Source organism: Dendrobium catenatum, unplaced genomic scaffold (genome assembly GCF_001605985.2).
Source record: "Dendrobium catenatum unplaced genomic scaffold, ASM160598v2 fragScaff_scaffold_1483, whole genome shotgun sequence".
In the NCBI taxonomy this organism is placed as follows: domain Eukaryota; kingdom Viridiplantae; phylum Streptophyta; class Magnoliopsida; order Asparagales; family Orchidaceae; genus Dendrobium; species Dendrobium catenatum.
The window spans coordinates 1,417,291-1,438,011 of record NW_021319945.1 but is presented as its reverse complement, the minus strand read 5'-3'; the positions used below and the strand labels follow the sequence as shown (position 1 = coordinate 1,438,011).

The window sequence follows — 20,721 nt, the reverse complement described above, 5'->3', positions numbered from 1 at the left end:
ACTTTTCAATGAAGATTGTGAGAATACGAATGACTTTAGTGACCTTAACATCCTAAATGAAAATAAAGATTTTTATTTTTATCCGCGTATTAGTAAAACAGAAGTTAGAGAGGCTTTAAAGAAAATGAAGTGTGGAAAAGTTGTTAGACATGATGATATTCCAATAGAAGTGGGAAATGATTAGGAGATGAAAGAATTTCTTGGCTTACTAAACTTTTTAATATTATTTTGAAACTAAAAGATGTCAGATGAGTGGAGAATGAGTGTGTTGATTCCTATTTTTTAGATAAAGGTGATGCACAAGACTATGCAAATTATAGATAAATTAAGTTGATTTGTCATACTTTAAAACTTTGAGAGAGAGAGTTATAGAGCATAGGTTACGAGTTACGACGTGATATTAATGTTTCTTAAAATTAATTTGGATTCATGACAGATAGATCTACTATGGAAGCTATACATTTATTGAGAGGTTTGATGGAGAAGCATCAAAATAATAAGGAGAATCTTCATATGATAATTATTGATTTAAAGAAAGCATATGATAAAGTTCCAAGAGAAGTGCTATAGAAAGTTCTAGAAAAGAGAGTCAATAATTCTTATATTCAAGTCATTATGGATATGCATGCAGGTGCTGTTACTTGTGTTCATACACAAGGTGGTTTGACCAAGTATTTACGTATTTCTATTGGATTACATCAAGGATCAACCTTAAGCCCATATCTTTTTGCTTTAGTCATGGATGTTCTCACTAGACATTTGCAAGAGGTTGTATCATGGTTTATGCTTTTTGCTGATGATATTCTTCTTGTTGATAAGACTAGAGTGGGAGTTGAAGGTAAATTTGAATTATGGAGGTCAACCTTAGAGTCTAAAGGTTTTCATTTGAGTAGATTTAAACTAAATAAATGGAGTGTAATTTTAATAGTAATAGATCTAGTGGAGGGTTTGTGACTTTGGGCGATCAAGTCATTAATAAGAGTACATGTTTTAGATATCTTGAGTCTATTATTCAGAGTGATGGTGAAATAAATGAGGATATTATTAGCAGAATTCAAGATGGATTGTTGAAGTGGATGAATGCATTAGGCTTGTTGTGTGATAGGAAAGTCCTCCTCAAACTTAAGGGAAAATTCTATAAGAAGGTGGTGCGACCTTCAATGCTTTATGGTGCAGAATGTTGGCCATTAAAAGTGAAGAATAATATTAAGTTAAGTGTTGCAGAGATGAGGATGCTCAGGTGGATGATGAGTGGCTTTTCTCTTAGAGATAGGATACAAAATGAGCATATACTTGAAAAGGTTTGAGTAGCTCTAGTGGAAGATAAGATTAGAGAGTCTCCTTAGATGGTTTGGTCACATAAAACGGCGGTCTTCTGATGACCCGGCTAGGAAAGTATATGTATTAGATTTGGCTTATGTTAAGAAAGGTAGAGGTAGGTCTAAAAAGATTTGGTTTGAAAATTTAAGAAATGACCTTTCTGTTTTAGATTTTATTGAGAATTTGACTCTTAACAGGACACAGTGGAGAAAAAAGATTCTTGTTTCCAATCTCACGTAGTGGGATAAAGGCTTGATGTTGTTGTATGGATATGAATGGCCTTTGCTTTAAGCCTGTAGTGTGAGGTTTTTGTTTGGAAAATTTCAAGAGACCTACTTATGTTTCAAGGGAAATTTAGCCGGAGGGATTCAAAGAAATCTTTTTTTTCCCCTTACAGTAGGTCCTGTTCTTCCCTATTTTGGTTGGGTTACATCAAGGATCAGCCTTAAGCCCATATCTTTTTGCTTTAGTCATGTATGTTCTCACTAGACATTTGCAAGAGGATGTACCTTGGTGTATGCTTTTTGCTGATGATATTCTTCTTGTTGATAAGACTAGAGAGGGAGTTGAAGGTAAACTTGAATTATGGAGGTCAACCTTAGAGTCTAAAGGTTTTCGCTTGAGTAGATCTAAAACGGAATATATGGAGTGTAATTTTAGTAGTAATAAACCTAGTGAGGGGATTGTGACTTTGGGCGATCAAGTCATTAATAAGAGTACACGTTTTAGATATCTTGGATCTATTGTTCAGAGTGATGGGGAAATAGATGGGGATATTATCAGCAGAATTCAAGTTGGATGGTTGAAATGGAGGAATGCATCGGGCTTGTTATGTGATAGAAATGTACCCCTCAAACTTAAGGGAAAATTCTATAAGATGGTAGTGAGGCCTGCAATGCTTTATGGTGCCGAATGTTGGCCATTAAAAGAGAAGCATAATAATAAGTTAAGTGTGGCAGAGATGAGGATGCTCAGGTGGATGAGTGGCTTTACACTTAGAGATAGGATACGAAATGAGCATATACGTGAAAAGGTTGGAGTAGCTCCAGTAGAAGATAAGATTAGAGAAAGTCGCCTTAGATGGTTTGGTCACATAAAACGGCGGCCTTCCGATGACCCGGTTAGGAGAGTAGAGGTATTAGATTTGACTTATGTTAAGAAAGGTAGGGGTAGACCTAAAAATACTTGGTTAGAAAATATTAGGAATGACCTTTCTTTATTAGATTTAAACGAGAATTTGACTTTTAATAGGACACAATGGAGAAAAAGGATTCATGTAGCCGACCCCACGTAGTGGGATAAAGGCTTGATGTTGTTGTTGTTGTTGTTGTTGTACAGTAGGTCCTGTTCTTATCTCTGCCCTACATTCCTTATTACGGGCTAGTATAAATAGTTGAGGCTTTAGTACATAATACTAGGAAATAACTTGTTGAGAACTGTTGATTGGCACCTATCAGCCTTCATTTATTTCTTTTACGCTCTTATTGAAATTTAAAGTGCATGTATTTTTTGCGCAAGTAATCTACTATTTTTCTGAAAGTTCTGCCAGTTTTTACCATGCTAAATCATTTTCACATGTCAGGATTCTGATGAGGATGGCGACACAAATTACTCTAATGGTGTTTCTTCAAATGAGGGTATGCGTTTACATGACAGGAGGGCCATCAACAGCCATACTATAGATGTCTGGTGTTGGCTAGTAGTAGAGCAACCTGAAGGGCCTGCGCTACCTAATCTGCTTCATACATTTCAAGCTGCTTGCCGTTATGGTTTTGATTCAGATGAAAGCCATTTGCATGAAATTCTAGATGAAAAAGTTTTTTCTAAGGTGCTGATGTTCATCTTATGTGAAGCTGATGGTATCTTTCGGAAATGGTTGGGTGTTTCAGATTCTTGCAGAAAAGATAGTTTTTTGAAGTTCATGAACACATCGGAGTGGAAACTAGTGAGACCGCTAATGAAATCCTATTTGAGAAGTTGCTTGCTTCTTCTAAATCAAGTAACTGATGGCCAGATTCTTGTCTTCATCTTATCTCGCCTTAGATCTTCAATTGTATTTTTTGCTGCTTTCCCATCACTGACTGAGTTGCTCATCAAGGTATTATGCTCTACCATATATTTTCCCACCATTTCTCTATGATTTGATTTTATAAATGTGCTGCCTAAAGTTCAAGGTAAACTTTCTCAAGGCTTTAGATTTTTTATGCCTCAGTGACTACAGCGAAAGCGTTAATGCTTGGTATTGTTAATGGTATTCAGAAAAACCTCAAGTTAAGCATTTGCCTGAAATTCCTGGTGTTTATATTTCATTGAAGGTTTTATGTTGGCAACTTAGCCCTGCCTTCTTACATCATTTGATGATGCAAGATACTAGAGGTTTTGGACAAGGTTGAGCTTAAGCAATATTCTCAATGAAAAAGCAGAAGATATTTTTTATTTATTATTATTTTTTTAATAAGGAAGCAGACTAAGGTCTTCTATGAAAGGTACACTACGCAATTTTAAAGGGAAAACATTCGCGGAGTCATCCTGCAGTCCAGCCCTGAGCATAACTGGTATATTTGGGAGGATGTGGAGAATCAGGCAGATAAGATAATAAATTGGATATGTATATATATGTCCTCCATTGCATGCATTTTTGAGATAATTTGTCCGAGCATCAAATATATTGAGAATATCATGAACAAAAATTCTCCCGTCTCTCATCATTTAGAAATGTTCTCATCAATTGAATTTGATGAACCATGAAACATTTGCCTTGACTTGCATTGAATGCTTGGCTATGTGATGAATAGTAGGTGCAATGGATGGCTTTGGTTGCTTGAGAATTCTTTGATTTTCATGATGTTGATTCTTCCAGAAGGCATGCAACTTAATACATGGTTGGTTCATGCATTTATTGTATATTTGTTGGTTTGATTGGTGTATTGCATTAGTAAAAGGGAATTTATCATGTGAGTTTCCATAGTATGAACTCTTCAATCGTCATTACTTTAATGTTCTAGAAAACATATAAATATATATGTGTGCATGTATCCTTTTAGGCTTTTGCTTAATATTTCACAATGTTTCTCTCGTTATCATTTTCATCCCTGGCATAAAACTTTAAGACAGTTCTCATAGTACTCATCAATACCATAATGATAACCCCAACTATCTATGGCTAGGTTTGTAAATCCTTCTGCTCCATTTATCAATGCTGATAGATGCTTATGATGTTAGCTTTAGTTTTTGCAAGATTTCATTCAATTCTTTTTTCTTCATGTATCGTTTTCCTTCCTATTACTCTCAATTTGATTCTATCAACCCATTTTAATTGACTCATCTCTTACTCCTTTGCATATGCCCAATCAACCTAGGTTTATTTCTACAACAATATTTTCTATAGGCGCTACTTTTGCAATATTTCTGTTTGGATCTTTTGAACTTTATCCGCCCTATACTACAAATCCATGTCACATTTTTCTACTCAAGGATTATCTCATAAATGTTTTTGATCATCTCTCAAAATTTGAGCATGCACCAAAAAATGAGGAAGATTGATGGCTTGAAGTCTACTTAAATTCCCTTTTGATTGTTTCACAATCACAATAGGCGAACATGCACTATTTAGCATAGCAGGCCCATGCACTAAATTAGAGGCGATTTAAAGAAATGTACTGTGAAAATAACAACTATCTTTTCTCGCCATCAGAACCATCCATTCTAAGAGTAGTTCGTGCTTTTGGTGGTTGATTAAATGGTGTTAAGTTTGTGTAAAATCTTATATACCTTGAATTTCAACAATTTTGACGAGGCTCCATTAACCTTGAAGATGGTACAAGGCCTTGATCCTGCGTTTCAATTCCATCTTACACATTTGAATCAGCGGAACACATCATATTCTCTTTCTAATATGAAAAGTATTAACTGTATATTTTATTGTTAAGTAGTTTATCACATCATATCTTTTAGAATATAAGATAATTGATCATTAAGGACCATGTTGGACGAGCTTTTGGAATTCAGGGATCAAAATGAAACTAAATTGGCCTCTGCAATTTATCCTAATCCTTTCGTAATAAGAGTACCTTCAGAAGTTCAGAACACTACTGCAATCACCTATGCTTCCCATTCTCCCCTCCTGTCATTATTTCATCCTTGCTTTCTCATCTATCTTGTCTCATCTTCTTCCTCGTTGGCCTCAAGGATATCATGGAAACATTTAAGATGGTAGAAGTGACTGAGGGGATGATGTAGTTATGGGGAGAGATCAAGCATTGAACAAATAATTGTTTAGTGTTGAATATGACTTCATAAATTCACCCACCCCATCCATCCTGTTTTTTTATAATGAGCACAATAGATGGTTGTGTAGAAGTGGTGGAAATGGTGAATCCACAGATGATTCACTTGGATGGTTGGAGGACTTTTCTATGGAGGAAACAAGCATTGAACAACCAGCATGGTGGTCTGGTGGTGATAATGGTTTCTTAATCAGCATTCCACTCATACTTTTATTTTCTCTACTTTGACGGTAAATGTAATGGACAGTGGGGCTGAAGTAGAGGAGAAAGAGAAGAATTATTGGTGGAAATGGTGCACCTGCTGATGATGAACTTGCACTGTTTGTTTGTCCACTCGCTTGCTCCCCTCCCCTCTATACCTGTATTATACCAAGTCTCTGTTCTCTCTCTCCCTTTAAATTTGCGGATGAAGTAGATCATAGTGGCCAAATTATATTTTTTTTAGGAAATTCAGGGATTTAGTTGTCGAATTTTTTAAAAAGAGGAAACAGAGATATGAAGTATGAATACTGCAGATACAGTAAGCATATTAGCTCACAATTTTTGTTAATATGGGCATGACACTCCTATGATATTGACTACATTAATGTACGTTTTTTTTTCAATAACAAGTAGTGTCATATATTTGAAATGTCAATAAGAACTAAAAAATTTACAATTGTTATATTAAGCACAAACATAGGAATGCACATGTGGGATATAATCGGTGAGAATGGCATGTATTTCTCCAATTTATATCCAAAAATATTCATGATATGTTCAGGAGTTGCTAATGAAGTTAATATTTTAAACTTTAATATATATATATATATATATATATATATATTGTACTTACCATCAGATTGTAAATTTTCTGACACAATATTCTTATTCCATGAGGGTTGCCTCTAGTCACAGCTTCATATGGAGGTTAATTAAGAACATTGAATGTTAGATGTAGATAATTTATATATAATATATGAATGAAAATGACTATAAATTATTAATTTACGTGTCATAGTTGTTGGAGCATCTAGCTTTGAAACTATGAGTTAGAGAATAATATCCATTATGCTATCAGATGTTTATTATGATGTTTGTGGACCACTAATATTTTTGATGGAAAAATTTTGTTAAGTACGTCCTGAGTGTTTTGCATCAAGATGGACTTCAAAGTGCTTGAGTTTGCATTGAGATTAATATTTATTTGTGATATTATGAACTATGCTATTCTTAGCAAAAATCTTAGGGATTTGAAAGCCGTTGTGATGCAAAATGCATCAGAATATTCTATCGTCATTTATTTTTTTTTCATTTTTTATAGTTGAGTTTTGTAGATTGACTCTTTTATCAGCAAGATCATTAAAGGTTATCTTTCTAAATATGATTAATGGTTTTTTTTCCCTGTGAACATTTATGTAGGGGGGGTAGTTGCCACTTCAAGCATTATTTCATTATACTGTGGAAATGTCATGATCCTGCTCATAATATACTTAGCATTATTAGATTTAATAGGGCTTGGTAGTCTTGTCCAAGCTTGTTGGAGAGTTTCATACTAGAATATGATAGAATTTATTGCCATCTTCCTATAATTCATTTGATTCTTTTAGTACATTCTATTTTCCATTTTGATGCAGATCTCAGTTCATCTATGGGTGACTGGGGAGGAGAGCTTGTCTCTGTCTTCTTTCCTTGTTGTCCGAGAGATTGCCTCAATGTTGCTTTCTGATTGGTATGATACTTGCATGATGAAGACATATAAAGCTTTTATTGCACATTCAAAGTTTTTTGAACATGGAAATCTGAAGAAAGTGGAGTTTCTTATGAATTCAATTGTGGAATTGTACTCCTTGGATCTGCAAAGGTCCTACCAACATGTTTTTGCATCTTTGCAACATTTGGCTAACATATTGAGCCAGACTATGAAAGCCAAGAAGAAGGTTAGCATATTAGTATTGCTAGTTCTTTATTTTTCATTTTCGCCATTAAGTTTTTTTGGATGATATCTATTTATATCGCAAGTAAAATATTGTGTGCTAGAGGTTGACCATTCATATGGGTCTGATTCTCTTGGCCATTCTAGCCCTTGCTTAGCTTCGTGGCCTTCAGTACTAATTAGGTAATGTTGAACTTCTTATCAATATAGTTTCATCTTAGCTATCCAAGCTTCTAACTCTTTTTTGTTTTGTTTATTTTGTACTCATTCTTTTAGTTCTGACTTCATCCTTCACGTATCTGCCATCTTGTTACACATTCTTTTATCTTACCATTGACTAAGAATTCTATTATGTACTTAATAATGAACTATCCTTCTAGGGTCAGGTTCTTTGGTCATTGTATGGGTGGCGCAAGTTTTGCTTGGTTACTGTCACAATATGCTCATTTTCTTGTCAGAATGTGGTAGTGCTCTGTGCAATAGTGAGCCATAGCATCTTAGAATATTTTTGTCGTCTCATTGCAATTTAATTCATAAAAGCGTAAGAAATCTCTTACAAATCCAAAATGCATGTCAAATATGTCTGTCTTTGCAGTCTTATTTCTAGTAAATCCAGGTTTGATTTTAATCTTTATTACCTAATAACCAGGCCTAGGAAACATGGTTTGTGTTGGCTATTTTATTGCATTTTTTATGAACTTACTGGAGCGGGGAAAAGTCCTTCAACTCTCGTTTTTTTCCTGGTCCAAAGCTGATAAAAGTTATTTTGAACTTTTCTGAGACGAGATTCATTTCTGTTAATTCACTGCAAGTATGAGGCCTGAGTTTTTGACAGTCTTTTTAGTCTAATTGATAGTGATCATCGTCTGACAGATCAGAGGTTCATTTTGTTTAATTATGTCAAATGCAGGAAGAACTCAAGAAGATACACAATTGGCAGTATATTAATTGTGTCAGTCTCTGGGTCAAGTTTATTGATTGTAATCTCAAGGATCATGATCTTCAGCCACTGCTCTCCTTATCTATCCTAATAATAAAAGGGATAGCTCATTTGTTTCCCAGTCTTCGATACCTACCTTTAAGATTTAGATGTGTTCAGATGCTCAATCAGCTATCTCTTTCTAGTGGTGTTTTTATTCCTGTTGCTTCTCTGGTACTTGACTTTTTGGAGCATAAAGGATGTACTGCAGATGCCACTCGTGTGAAAGCATTTGATTTTTCAACTGTTTTAAAGGTGAGTAACAATTTTACTCTCTGATGCATTGTACTTGGTATTTCCTACATGTCCTTGTAATGTATAATATTTATATGTAATTGATCCCTCTATTGTTTGATTGTTTTCTTATGAGCATGTTTTCACCATGTGCAATTAGTTTCATGTGTTTTCAATTAATTTGAAAGAGAAGTGAATCAGAATCCTTTTGTTACTTTGTTACATCATATCTATCATATGAATGAGATGGTACAAAATCCAAGATTTCGGCTTTCATTTGGGACGACTTTTTTACTGATTTTTTAAAATAACTTTTTAGTATAAAAATTTTAAATTTTGTACTGGAAAGCTGCTTTAAGAAGCAATAAAAAAACCATCCTAAGCAAAGCCTTAATGTATGGTTTCACAGGCTTTTTATCGCATCCGGTTGTGGTTGCGGGCTGACGCGTTCTTATTAAATCCATTAAGTTTGAGAAAGTGTTATGAACCTGTTTGAGATTCCCATTTTATGATTCAGGTGCCGAAGCATTTGCTGAAATCACGTAACTTTCAAGAGGAGTGCATCCTTTCTGCTATTGAACTTCTTTCAGCACATTTTTCACAATGGAGATATCATATATCTTTCCCTGAGCTGGCAACCATTCCTTTGGTGTTATTCAAGAGATTCCATGAAAAATTAAGTAATGAGACACTTCGACGGCAGGTGAAACGCTTTATAGATCAGGTATGAACTTAACTTACTGGTTTACCTAATTATTTTAACACGAAATACTGGTCTAAAAATCATATCAGCTTTGTTTCCTAATTTGTAATTAACTTCTCGTTTAATTTGTGAGAGAATTTATGTTTTATATATTTAAAACTTGTTTTTAATTCAATTTTGAATGATTTAACGTTTTGGCAAAGTGAATCTATTAATTATTTTTACCTGAGTATTGTTTTATTCCCTTATTAGGTCGAACAAAATAAAGAATATATTGAGAGGAAAAGAGCTGAAATTTCCTTTTCACCCAATGATCACGCGGCAATTGATTCATTCCTTCAGGTAGCTTACATTCAATCCATTCATGCCACTCACTGTAATAATTACCCGTTTAAACAACTTAAACTATGTCATTTGATTTTCAGATGGAAAAGAGTGGTTCCAATTGTTCTTTCAACCAGTACTACGCTAGTGTACAACAGAAGTCCCACTCCAGAAGTGCACTAAGATAAATTATCTGTAAGTTTGCATTCATTTTTTAAGGGAAAAAAAAAACCGTTTTTTTAATTTTTTAGCCATCTAAAATTCTCAGGCAATGCACCTTTTTTTGTGCGGTTTAACACAGTCCGGATATCCACTTAAAATTTGACACATGGAGTTCACTTTGGTTGCATTTTTTTGTGTGTTTTACTTGCGCTTCACCTGCAATTTACCTGCGTTTTAGTTGCACTTTATTTGCGCTTTGACTTTGACCGCTCTTTTGTTGCGATTTGACTGCGCTTTACCTGCACTTTGGCTGTGCTTTTGGTGCGCTTGGCTTAAAGTTTCGCAGACACATTAAATATATAAAGTAAAAAATCAATCCAATTGAATATCCATGTGTCCATCCCACGTGTCAACATTTTATTGGAGTATGGACGTATCTCTATGTCCGGACTTCGCACCTAATAATTTCTCGTATATCAAATTAAATTTCTATCATAGATTCAAACTTGAAGGAGAAATGAAGCCATGTGGTTAAGCCTAAAATAAGCGTATTCCTTATACTTATTCTGTGCATTTCAGGCAGTACAGTTGTTGTTGAGAGTAGTGGATGTGAAAGAAGTGTAGAGTTTGTTGCTCATACCATGGAAAGGACCAGAATTCTTTCAATGAAGTTATATTGATGACTGAGGCTTTTTCTTGATCCAGTTGGTTCCTTCTGTGGTCCGGTTTATTTAAAGGTTTACACCACATCTAAGAGTGATTTGACCTTGGAGATTGATCTTTCAATAAGCGAAGGTGGTGTTTTTTCATTGAATGGCAAAATGCATCAGGTAGATTAGCAGTTGTAGGAATTTTGGGCATTTAAAGAACCATCTTCTACTTTATTATTTGTAACACTAAGGCGTCGTTTGTGATAGCTTTTTTTATTTTTTCTTGAAACAACTTTTTAGTACAAAAAATTTAATTTTTATACTAAAACGCTGCTTCAAGAAGCAATAAAAAAATAGTCCCAAACAAAGCATAACACTCTTACCTTTATGCGATTACTTTTGCATATGTTAACTCGAACGAGTAAAGGGAAAATTTTGTTACTCGATATTGATTCCTTTCACATCTCAATCTTGTTGTTTGTATCGTCATGTTGTTATATTAAAATTTTGAGTGTCAAATTATAATATCTAAAATTTATCTTTCTTCTGTAAAACGTCAAATTCTTCTTCTTTGTTACACTTCAGATTGATCGAAAGGGGAGTCAAAATGAGCTGTGATGTAAACTTCAGCTGTAGCTATCATATTTCACTCGATAGGGTATAAGTTTGCATGCAACGATGCATAAGTTGATGTCTTTGTCCAGATTTTACTGAAATATATTTCTTGTGGAAGCTGATTACTTCGAAAAAGAAGTAAATTCAGCTACAGAACACATGAGGTAAATTTATTTAATTATCTGGTTTTAGAAGGCAGATAATTTATTTAGCTGTTTCACACTTTCACTCATCGGAGGCATTTAGATTTCATTCAAACGGCTTTTTTAATGCTTCTTAAAGCAGCTTTTTAGTATAATTTTTTTTAATTTTTGTATTAAAAAGTTGAAGTTGTTTTAAACAACAATAAAAAAGTCGTCCCAAATGAAATCTCAATCTATCTGTTTTATTCCAGAAATGCTGTATCGTCCCAATTATAGCCTAGAAAAAAATTCTAAATAAGAAAACTATAGCTAAAGGAAATTGTGATTGCAATGTGAAACAGTAAGGAAGCCAGAAAGTTGTCTTAAATAGGAACAATTATTAGGTCCTCTGACTGGACGTAGAGGAACGTCCGGTCGGCACTAAAATCCCGCCAAAAAACTCGGTATTTTCTCGGTATTGTTAGGTATTATTTGGTAATAACAAGAAACATCGCTCTGTGAAGATCAATACCGAGTTATACCGAGCAGCGGTATTTTTTTGTTTAACTCAGTATTGTTTGGTATAGCTCGGTATAACTCGGTATTGAGTCTTCACATGATGGTATTCCTTGTTATTGTTTGGTATTACTCGGTATTTCTTGTTTTTTGGCGCGATTTTAGTTCCGATTGGACGTAGCTTTACGTCCGGTCGGAGGACCTAATAATTGTTCCTTAAATAGGCCCTAAGAAGGGTGCAAGTAATTAAAAAGGAGAGCTTTTAGAAAACAGACGAGCTTATATAAGTTTGTATAGCTCAACAATTTGTGGATGAGTGTGTTGAATGAAAGAAAGTTACTAAAGAGGAGACACCCTCAGCAGCTTTTGATATATTTTACATTTGATCACTTAATACTTTTAAGATCTAAAAAATTATATATAAATTCATATTCGATCAAATGAATTTTTAGTGGGAAATAAAATATATAACTTACAAAAAAAAAAAAAAACGCAAAAACATTAATTCAAAGTGAAACTGGAGAAATTATTATGTGCGGACGTCAAACGGAACAAGTCATGTCGGTATCGCGGCTTGGTACTACTGGGTGCCGCGGTTTGTTACCGCTTGAAACCGTGATCAGAATTGTTGATATGGCTCATTCTGATTGGTTTATGTATGCAGAGTTGCTTCTGTGTCCGCACAGAATAATTTCTCGTAAAATTGAGAGCACACAACACTAAAGTAAAACTTGTAAATTGAAATGAAGCTCAAATTTATATGTTGGTTGTGAGCCTTGATTATCAACTAAGAGATTTTGACTTTGAATTTTACATATGTGATGTATGTATTTTCCTCAATTAACCAAAATGCCACAAAAAATAAAAATTGAGTGAATGCATTATTAATAAACGTTACTTTTTTCCTCTTCGAGTCCTATCAACAAAAACCTTTTATCTATCATATCTTAAAATAAAATTTTGATATTAAAATATATTTTATTAAAAATCAGAATATGTATTTTTGTATTATCAGAAACGTTAAATATTCTCTAATTTCAAATATTTCTCTATTATATTATGTTATTTTATATTTATTTATTTGCTATAAAATACATCAAATATATTCTAAAATAACTATTTATTTTCAAATCTCGTGACATAGACGTCTGCTCAGAAATACTATTTGCTGCAGCTGCACGTTGACTTTCATTTAAAATTTCTTTGATAGTAAGTAAGAGGTCCTAAATTTCCCAAAAAAAAAAAAAAAAAAAAAAAAAAAAAAAAAAAAAAAAAAAGTAAGAGGTCCATTGGATAATGAAGCTAGTCAAAATGGTTATAAAAAAAAATGATATGAAAATGTGATAAAAGAACGATTTGAAAAAGAATTCACCTTAAAAACGGAAGGTTATTAGTTTAGGAGGTCAAAGCAACGTGCAAATTACTGGCCTTCTTTATACTTTTAGATAAATGGGATGGGGCCTTTTTTTATTATTTTCAAATTAAGTTTGTGATAAAAAATTTATTATTTTACAAAGTAGTAAAAAAGTTATAGAAAATTAAGGCTTCGTTTGGGACGGCTTTCTAATTTTTGTACTAGAAAGCGGCTTTAAGAAGCAGTAAGAAAGCAGTCCCAAACAAAGCCGTCCCAAACAAGGACTTTCTTACTGCTTCTTAAAGCAGTTTTTAGTAATAGAAAATTATTTTTAAGAAACATTAAAAAAAATCGTCCCAAATGAAACTTTAGTTTATGATTAAACTATATGGTATAAAGTGTTGAATACCTTTTAGTTTGAGAATGCAACATACAATGATACAATGGTTAAGATTTAGGTTTATATTGAGTTTAAAAAATATGTATACACAATAACTAGACCTCCAAAATAGATAGATAAAGATGAAAAAAATGAAGATTAGTAGATTTAAAATATTCGCAAGAATTATAGAATCATCGTTGAACTTAACAATGGGTAGAAATTTGTTTGAAATCCATCGAGATAGTTTTATGAAGAGTTTCTCGGCTTCCGTAAAGCATTTTTGGCAGGAGAAATTATTGTGTGCGGAATCTGAATGCATTCGGATTCCAATCACCGCTTGCTACATCAGTGGATGCACTACGGGGCCCAGTGCATCCAGTGACGTGGCGCATGGTGATTGGAATCCGAATGCATTTGAATTCCGCAAACAATAATTTCTCTTTTGGCAGAGGTTTCATTGAAGGATTTCGAATAGAAATCTGTTTGCAATTCATCTATCACCTATTTACGAGTGAATTTTCTCAAAAAAAAGTTATTTTTTCCCTACAATATAAATGATTTCTATGAAAAAGACTTCAAAGTTTCAAAGCCAAAACATCTTTGCTAATAGTTAAAGCCTCTCAATCAACAGATCAAGATGACCAGTGTAACAGTTAAGTGTTAATTTATCATGTATGAACATACTAGAAGTTCGAGATCACAAATTAAATAGCTTGTGGAGGTCGGACGCAGAACGCTGTCTGAAGACCAATCAAAATGCGTCATGTTAGTGGTACCGAGGCGTGACACCAAGCAGTACTGAGCCACGATACCGAATGAAGGAGTGATGTGATGCATTCTGATTTATCTCCGGACGGCGTTCGACATCCGCACAGAATAATTAATCCCATTAGTGGCATATCATCCCCACACAACCACTCTTTTTGCATTTTTTTGGGAGTTTTTATTAAGTACTTTATGCTATTGTGTAGACATTAAATAAATATTGATCATATTGTGTGGACATGTCATAACTTAATTTAAACATGAAACATAATAAAAAAAGATTCTTAAAAAAGTGCAATACTTTGGGTTTCAAATATAAGAGATATAAATTACTTGTAAAAATATTTCAAGATCAACAAATATGAAGGAAGGTGAAACAGAAATATGAAGAATCCTATTTTCTTTAAAAAAAAAAACATAAATGTTAAATTTTGCATAATATTCTCTAGGTCAATTAAAATTTAAACCCCAAAATTTGAAATAAAATTCTCAATTTTGCCAGTAGAGTATTAAATACTCAAAGATGAAATCATAGATTAGAGGAAGATGTGTCACAAAATAAATGATAGAAAAGAATGAGAACGAAAAAGGAGATACAAAGATTTATATGATTTCACTCCAATCAAATTTATTTCTATGAGAAAAGAGAAATTGTCTGAATTTGATCCACCATAATATATATATATATATATAGCAATCAACATTCCCTTGAAATCTAAAGTTCATACCATTTCTAAATTACTTTAGAGCTTGATTGTCAAATGATCATTCTACGGAAAAGAATCCCCAAATTAAAAGTTGGTGTTGTACTCATTGCACTACTAAAAAAATTGAGTTTTTGCAGCACTTGTCAAGGCGGTTTGAAAACCACCGCCAAAACGAGTGTTTTGAATCGGCATTGGTTTTTAACCCCTGCAAATACCACCGGCTTTAGCCGATGGGATAGCCAAACATAACCCTAGGTCTTAAACTGGCCGGTCCGACGCTGGCTTCTCGATCACCTTCGCCCGCACTTTCTACTTCCACCTTCTTTGCAAGCGAGCACGATTCCCTCTTCTCGTTCTTTCCTTCTTCGTGCATAGATATTGACATTCGATTGGAGAGTGAGTCGATCGACTGCATCAAAGCCTCAAGTCTGTCCGGTCCTTAAACTGTTGCTAAATTCAGTACTTCATCAGAACTACCGTGCCAATCCTTAAACCGCTGCGGAATGTCTTTACAGCGCATTGTAATTACAGTGGGGATACAACGATTTTAAAACTCCTGCAAAGAAAGTTGTGGTGTTTATAACCGTCGGAATAGGTCAAAAATTGTTCTACGATAGACCTATTTTTTGATAGTATTGGATTGATGATATGGAGTGCATACAATGAAGCTTAGTGATCACCTACATCAAAGCTACCATTTGCAGGCAATAAGGTGGATGAACAGTTAAGTAACATATTACTCAGTCATTAATTTGAATATATATAGTTCAAATACATATTTGATAACACCACGTACAGATTGCATTTAAAAAAAATAAATGAATGAAATCATGGACTTAAACTCAACAACATGAAATGCACATCAATATCTCTCTCTTCTACGTTCTCCCACTGTTCTCCTGAACTGTTCGACACCACAAGGAATCCTCAGTATTCCCTCCTGCCTGTAACCAAACTCCTCTGCAGCCTTCTCAAAGAGCTCGATAATCAGGGGCGGATCCAGCTTCTTTTTTTAGGGTGGGCAAAAAAATTTTTTTTTTTGTGAGAGATGGGCAAAAATTCTTAGGATTGGTAAAAGTAAGACAAAAAAGATTTTTGAGAAGGGGCAAAATGCCCAAAATACCCAGAATATTTCAAAATTTCCCCTCTAAATATTTTAAAAAAAATTTTTGAGGGTGGGCATTTGCCCACCCTAAGGTATGGGTGGATCCGCCCATGTCGATAATGGAAGGATCCCTTAGCATCTTAATATGAACAAAAAATCTTTCCTCTATCTCATCTCCTTCGTCGCCCACCAGAATCGGCACATAGCCTTTGGGGGCCTTCGTTAGCCTCTTTGCAGCAGGTTCACTGATAATCAAGCTCTCGTGATTTGTTTTCATGATGAGCTAACTATGCTCCAGTTTTGCTCCTTGGATGAAGAAGAAGATAGCGTTATTATGGTATTTATAAAGAGTTCTTTCTCTGAATAAAAGTAAAGAAAATAAGTATGGTACATCACATACGCAGCTAAATCTTAGGCTTCATTTGGGATGGCTTTCTTATTGCTTCTTAAAGCAGCTTTTTAGTATAAAAATTAAAATTTTTGTACTAGAAGCTGATTTAAGATGCAGTAAGAAAACAATCTCAAACGAAGTCTTAATCTGTTGGTTAAAAGTTTTGACTATCAACTAATAGATTTTGAGTTCGAAGCTTATGTATATGATGTGCATGTCAATTTAACTTAAAAGAGACTTAAATGTCTAAAAAGAAAATTCTTGAGAGAAATGGAGGCCGGCATCTTTGAACACTTATTGCCTTGTTTGCTAGTGAAAATAATAAGAAAATATAATAATAAATATTTAGTTTTTTTGTTTAATCAGAACATTAAATATTGCGTAATTTTAGATAATTTATTTTATTGTACAACTAGTCAAAAAATGTTATAAAAAAATATGATATAAATGTGATTGAAGAACGACATGACCAAGAGGTCATTTTTTGAATGCTGAAGGTTATTAATTTAGCTGGTCAAAGAAACGTGCAATTATTGGCCTACTTTATGATTTCCAAACCAAGATAAATTTGTAATTTCGGATGCAACTTCTAAGTTTTTTTTTTTTTTTTTTTTTAAAGAATATTTTGCAAGAATTGCCAGTGAAAGTTAGGATATTTTGATGAAAAATTAATTATGACATGTGCATAATGAATTAATTTTTATATTGCATTTATCACATGTAACATTGTATGGTGGTGCACAAATTAAAATAGTGGATGTTACTGAAGGTGGTCGTCCTCCGGTGGCGGAGCTACAAATTTTTTCAGCGACGGCCTAAATTCACTTTTACAAATTTTCTCGCAATGATGATAGGGGCCTAAATTTACTTTTATAAATTTTCTATCAACTTGTGCAAAATTGCCAAATTTGTTAACAATTTGGAAAAAATAAAAAAAAAAAAAAAAAAAAAAATTACAACACCTCCCTTTAAATAATTATCTTTCACAACATTAATATATATCACCCAAAGCATTTTGTCTATACATAATAGAGCAATTAGAACTTTAAAGTTGGAATAACTGAATAAAATATCATAATTTGGAAGCTTGAATATATGATAATATAAATGCATAAAAAAATTGCAAATCCATTTATTTAAGAAATAGTAACAACAACAAGAACAACAACAATGACATCAAGCCTTTATCCCATTACGTGGGGTCGAGTACATGAATCCTTTTTCTCCATGCATTGTGTTCTATTAAAAGTCAAATTCTCGTTTAAATCTAATAAAGAAATATCATTTTTAATATTTTCTAACCAAGTCTTTTTAGGGCTGTCTCTATCTTTCTTAATATAAGTCAAATCTAATACCTCTACTTTCCTAACCGGGTCATCGAAAGACTGCTGTTTTATGTGACCAAACCATCTAAGATGACTCTCTCTAATCTTATCTTCTATTGGAGCTACTCAAACCTTTTCACGTATATGCCATTTCGTATCCAATATCTAAGGGTAAAGCCACTCATCCACCTAAGCATTCTCATCCCTGCCACATTTAACTTAGTATTATGCTTCGCTTTTAATGGCCAATATTCAACATCATAAAGCATTGCATGCCTCACTACTATCTTATAAAATTTTATCTTAAGTTTGAGGGTACTTTTCTATCACACAACAAGCCTGATGTATTCCTCCACTTCAACCATCCAATTAAGAAATAATACTATTACAAATCCTCAGGAAAGCCGCCGGAAAATCCGCCGGTAATAGAATATTTTCCTGTAGTGTATCCTGCCATCCCCCATCCACACCCATTCGCCCCATCCCACCTTGCCTCTCACAAAAGATTTCTAAGGTCTTATTTTGTTTAATTTTTTATTTTTATAATATAACATAATGTCTTATTCTATTTTATTTAATCTGCTATTAATGATTAGATAATTATTTAATGAAGTAGCTCTTGTTGTGATGCAATTAGTTAATATTGCTAATTGTCAACCTTTATTTGGAGGATTGGATGGTCTAAATTGTTAGGACATATCACCCTTGTACATGTGTCCTAGCCGTTACCTTTCTTGATGTAACTCTCTCTATTTATACTAACTTTAACACAATTTTACATAATAATATTGAATATTCTTTTTCCACTTTCTTTCCCGCTCTCTCTCCCTCTCCGGAGAAATTATTGTACACGCAATCCGAATGCAGAGTAAGGTTCGAATGCTGCATATTTACTGTTTATTTTATTGCGCTTTTTTATACATAATTTTTTCTACGTATTTTAGCAACAAATAAATAATACTCACTAAATACTCACTAAATATACAATAAATACGTAAAAAATATGTAGAAAAAATTATGTATCAAAAAATACGCAGTAAAATAAGCAGTAAATACGCAGCATCCGAATCTTACTCTGCGTTCGGATTGCGTACACAATAATTTCTTCCCTCTCCATCGGTTCGGTCTTTCATAAATTTTGAATTTCTGACATTTATTTATATTTTTGACATGCCTTTTATTTGTCAAGCGAGTACCCAATGTTAATTAAAGTTGAGGATAAAAATTTTTAACTTATTTGAGCTAATGTGCATGGCAAGTTATGGGAGAAAACTTTAGAGTACTTGACATGAACTTTGTTGTAGTGATGACTATATGTTGTTGAGCTTGTGTAGAAAAGTTAAGTCTTTCTTTTTTAATTTATAATTTTAGTTATTCTATTAATTACTATAACTATAATAATGCTTCACATATTTAATCTCTATTACATAATAAAGATGGAAATAATTATAGTTTTCTTAGTGCCCACATTAAAAGTATTTTAACTAAAATTTTTTGTACTAGCAAGTTGCTTTAAAAAACAGTAAGAAAGCTGTCCCATTAATCGAAACCTTAGAGTCATTGAGAAACTAAAGCTGGATAGCGTTGACCTATAAATCTATATGACTCATGTGTAACTCATTAGTAATTTGATGATAATAAAGTTTAGATGGAACAATTAGTTACCTAACCATGGATATATATATATATATGAAGCTTTTTGTCACTTTATTTATATTTATTTAAAAAGTTATTAAATAACGGTAAATACCTATATGATATATCAATGTCTATAATAGCTTAGATCATCTTCAAATGAACTGCATACAACCATATGATGTCCACCATTCGCTGCATTTGAACTCCAAATCTCATGCTGAAATTCAGTAGAGATGAACAGTATGACGCCAATATACGTGAGACCGTTCACCTAAGCAAAAAAAATTGAGTTGCCGAATTTGCCGAAGACGAGCGCTAAGGAGGAAAAAAGAACACGAAAGAGGAGAGAGATTGTTACCTTCGTAGGAAGCGTGCAAAAGAAGAATGAAATGCATTTCGATCGGAGTTGAATTAAGGCATTTTGAAAATTTACAGTATTTTAGAGTGGAAATTGAGTTTTTCGCGTGGTTGGAGATAGGGCTGTCAATTTTTGACACGACCCGAAACACGACACGGAAAAATTCGGGTTCGGATCGACCCGGTTAGCAAACGGGTCGGGTTCGGGTTCAAAGAACTGACACGATTTGGGTTACGTGTCGTGTTCGGGTTGACCCGGAAACCCGAAAATGACCCGGAAATGAGTTTGCCCCTTTCTGTTGCCCGGCGTGCCCTCCTTGCCCGCGAATCAACTCGACGCGTCGTGTCGCAGTCCAACCTCCCAATCGCGTCACTGGCGACTAGCGCTGTCTCGCCTCTACCGCTCTGGCGACTGGTGTGACGCCCCAGGCATCCATAGTGAAAGGATTCGTCTGACATTCTGATCGAACTCCATTCCAGTTGCCTTGCTCGGACCTAAAATTGTTAACCACATATAATGAGCTTCAAAAAGCCCAGCAGATCACCAAAGCCTACAACTGAAATCAAAACACGATACTAGAAACAATATGCATGTCAATCTATCAAATCCATAACAGCAATGACACATGATCAGTGAATCTATGCAGCGGAAATCAAATCAATAGGCAATGCAGCGGATACGAAAATCAATAAACAATAGAAAATCAGTCGATCAATCAAATCAATCGTATCAAATCGAATCAATTAAAACAATAAAACCCAATCTATACTAGCAATGAATCAAATGCAGCAGGCTAATATGGTGCAGAAGCAATAGTATCAATGAGTCTATAAGCAATATCAATAAATCTATAATATCCATATCAATGTC

General features: G+C 33.8%; 2 protein-coding genes across 2 annotated transcripts in view; one reads left to right on the top strand and one right to left on the bottom strand.

The window, feature by feature from the left end:
* The window catches only part of LOC110115453 (nucleolar complex protein 2 homolog), a 33,439-nt gene extending 22,312 nt beyond the window's left edge, over positions 1-11,127 (top strand). The window contains exons 6-12 of the mRNA XM_020848689.2: positions 2,903-3,418; positions 7,223-7,525; positions 8,432-8,755; positions 9,252-9,458; positions 9,690-9,779; positions 9,863-9,956; positions 10,503-11,127. Of these exons, the coding sequence (XP_020704348.2) occupies positions 2,903-3,418; positions 7,223-7,525; positions 8,432-8,755; positions 9,252-9,458; positions 9,690-9,779; positions 9,863-9,949 (1,527 nt within the window). The 3' untranslated portion in view covers positions 9,950-9,956; positions 10,503-11,127. The remainder of the gene's footprint in view (positions 1-2,902; positions 3,419-7,222; positions 7,526-8,431; positions 8,756-9,251; positions 9,459-9,689; positions 9,780-9,862; positions 9,957-10,502) is intronic.
* A 4,769-nt stretch (positions 11,128-15,896) lies between these two features.
* On the bottom strand, positions 15,897-16,416 carry LOC110115424 (auxin-responsive protein SAUR72-like). The gene is made up of 2 exons (XM_020848641.1): positions 16,222-16,416; positions 15,897-16,037 (listed from the first exon to the last, which is right to left on the bottom strand). The coding sequence occupies exons 1-2, from the start codon at positions 16,414-16,416 to the stop codon at positions 15,897-15,899; spliced, it is 336 nt and encodes a 111-aa protein (XP_020704300.1).
* Positions 16,417-20,721: the final 4,305 nt, after the last annotated feature.

What these genes read in the sequence shown, in the direction of transcription:
- LOC110115424 (XM_020848641.1), bottom strand. Translation starts at nt 16,416, where the DNA reads ATGAAAACAAATCACGAGAGCTTGATTATCAGTGAACCTGCTGCAAAG. An exon ending in CCACCCATACCTTAGGGTGG is followed by an intron (nt 16,038 to 16,221) that starts GCAAATGCCCAC and finishes TAAAAAAAGAAG; the next exon opens with CTGGATCCGCCCCTGATTAT.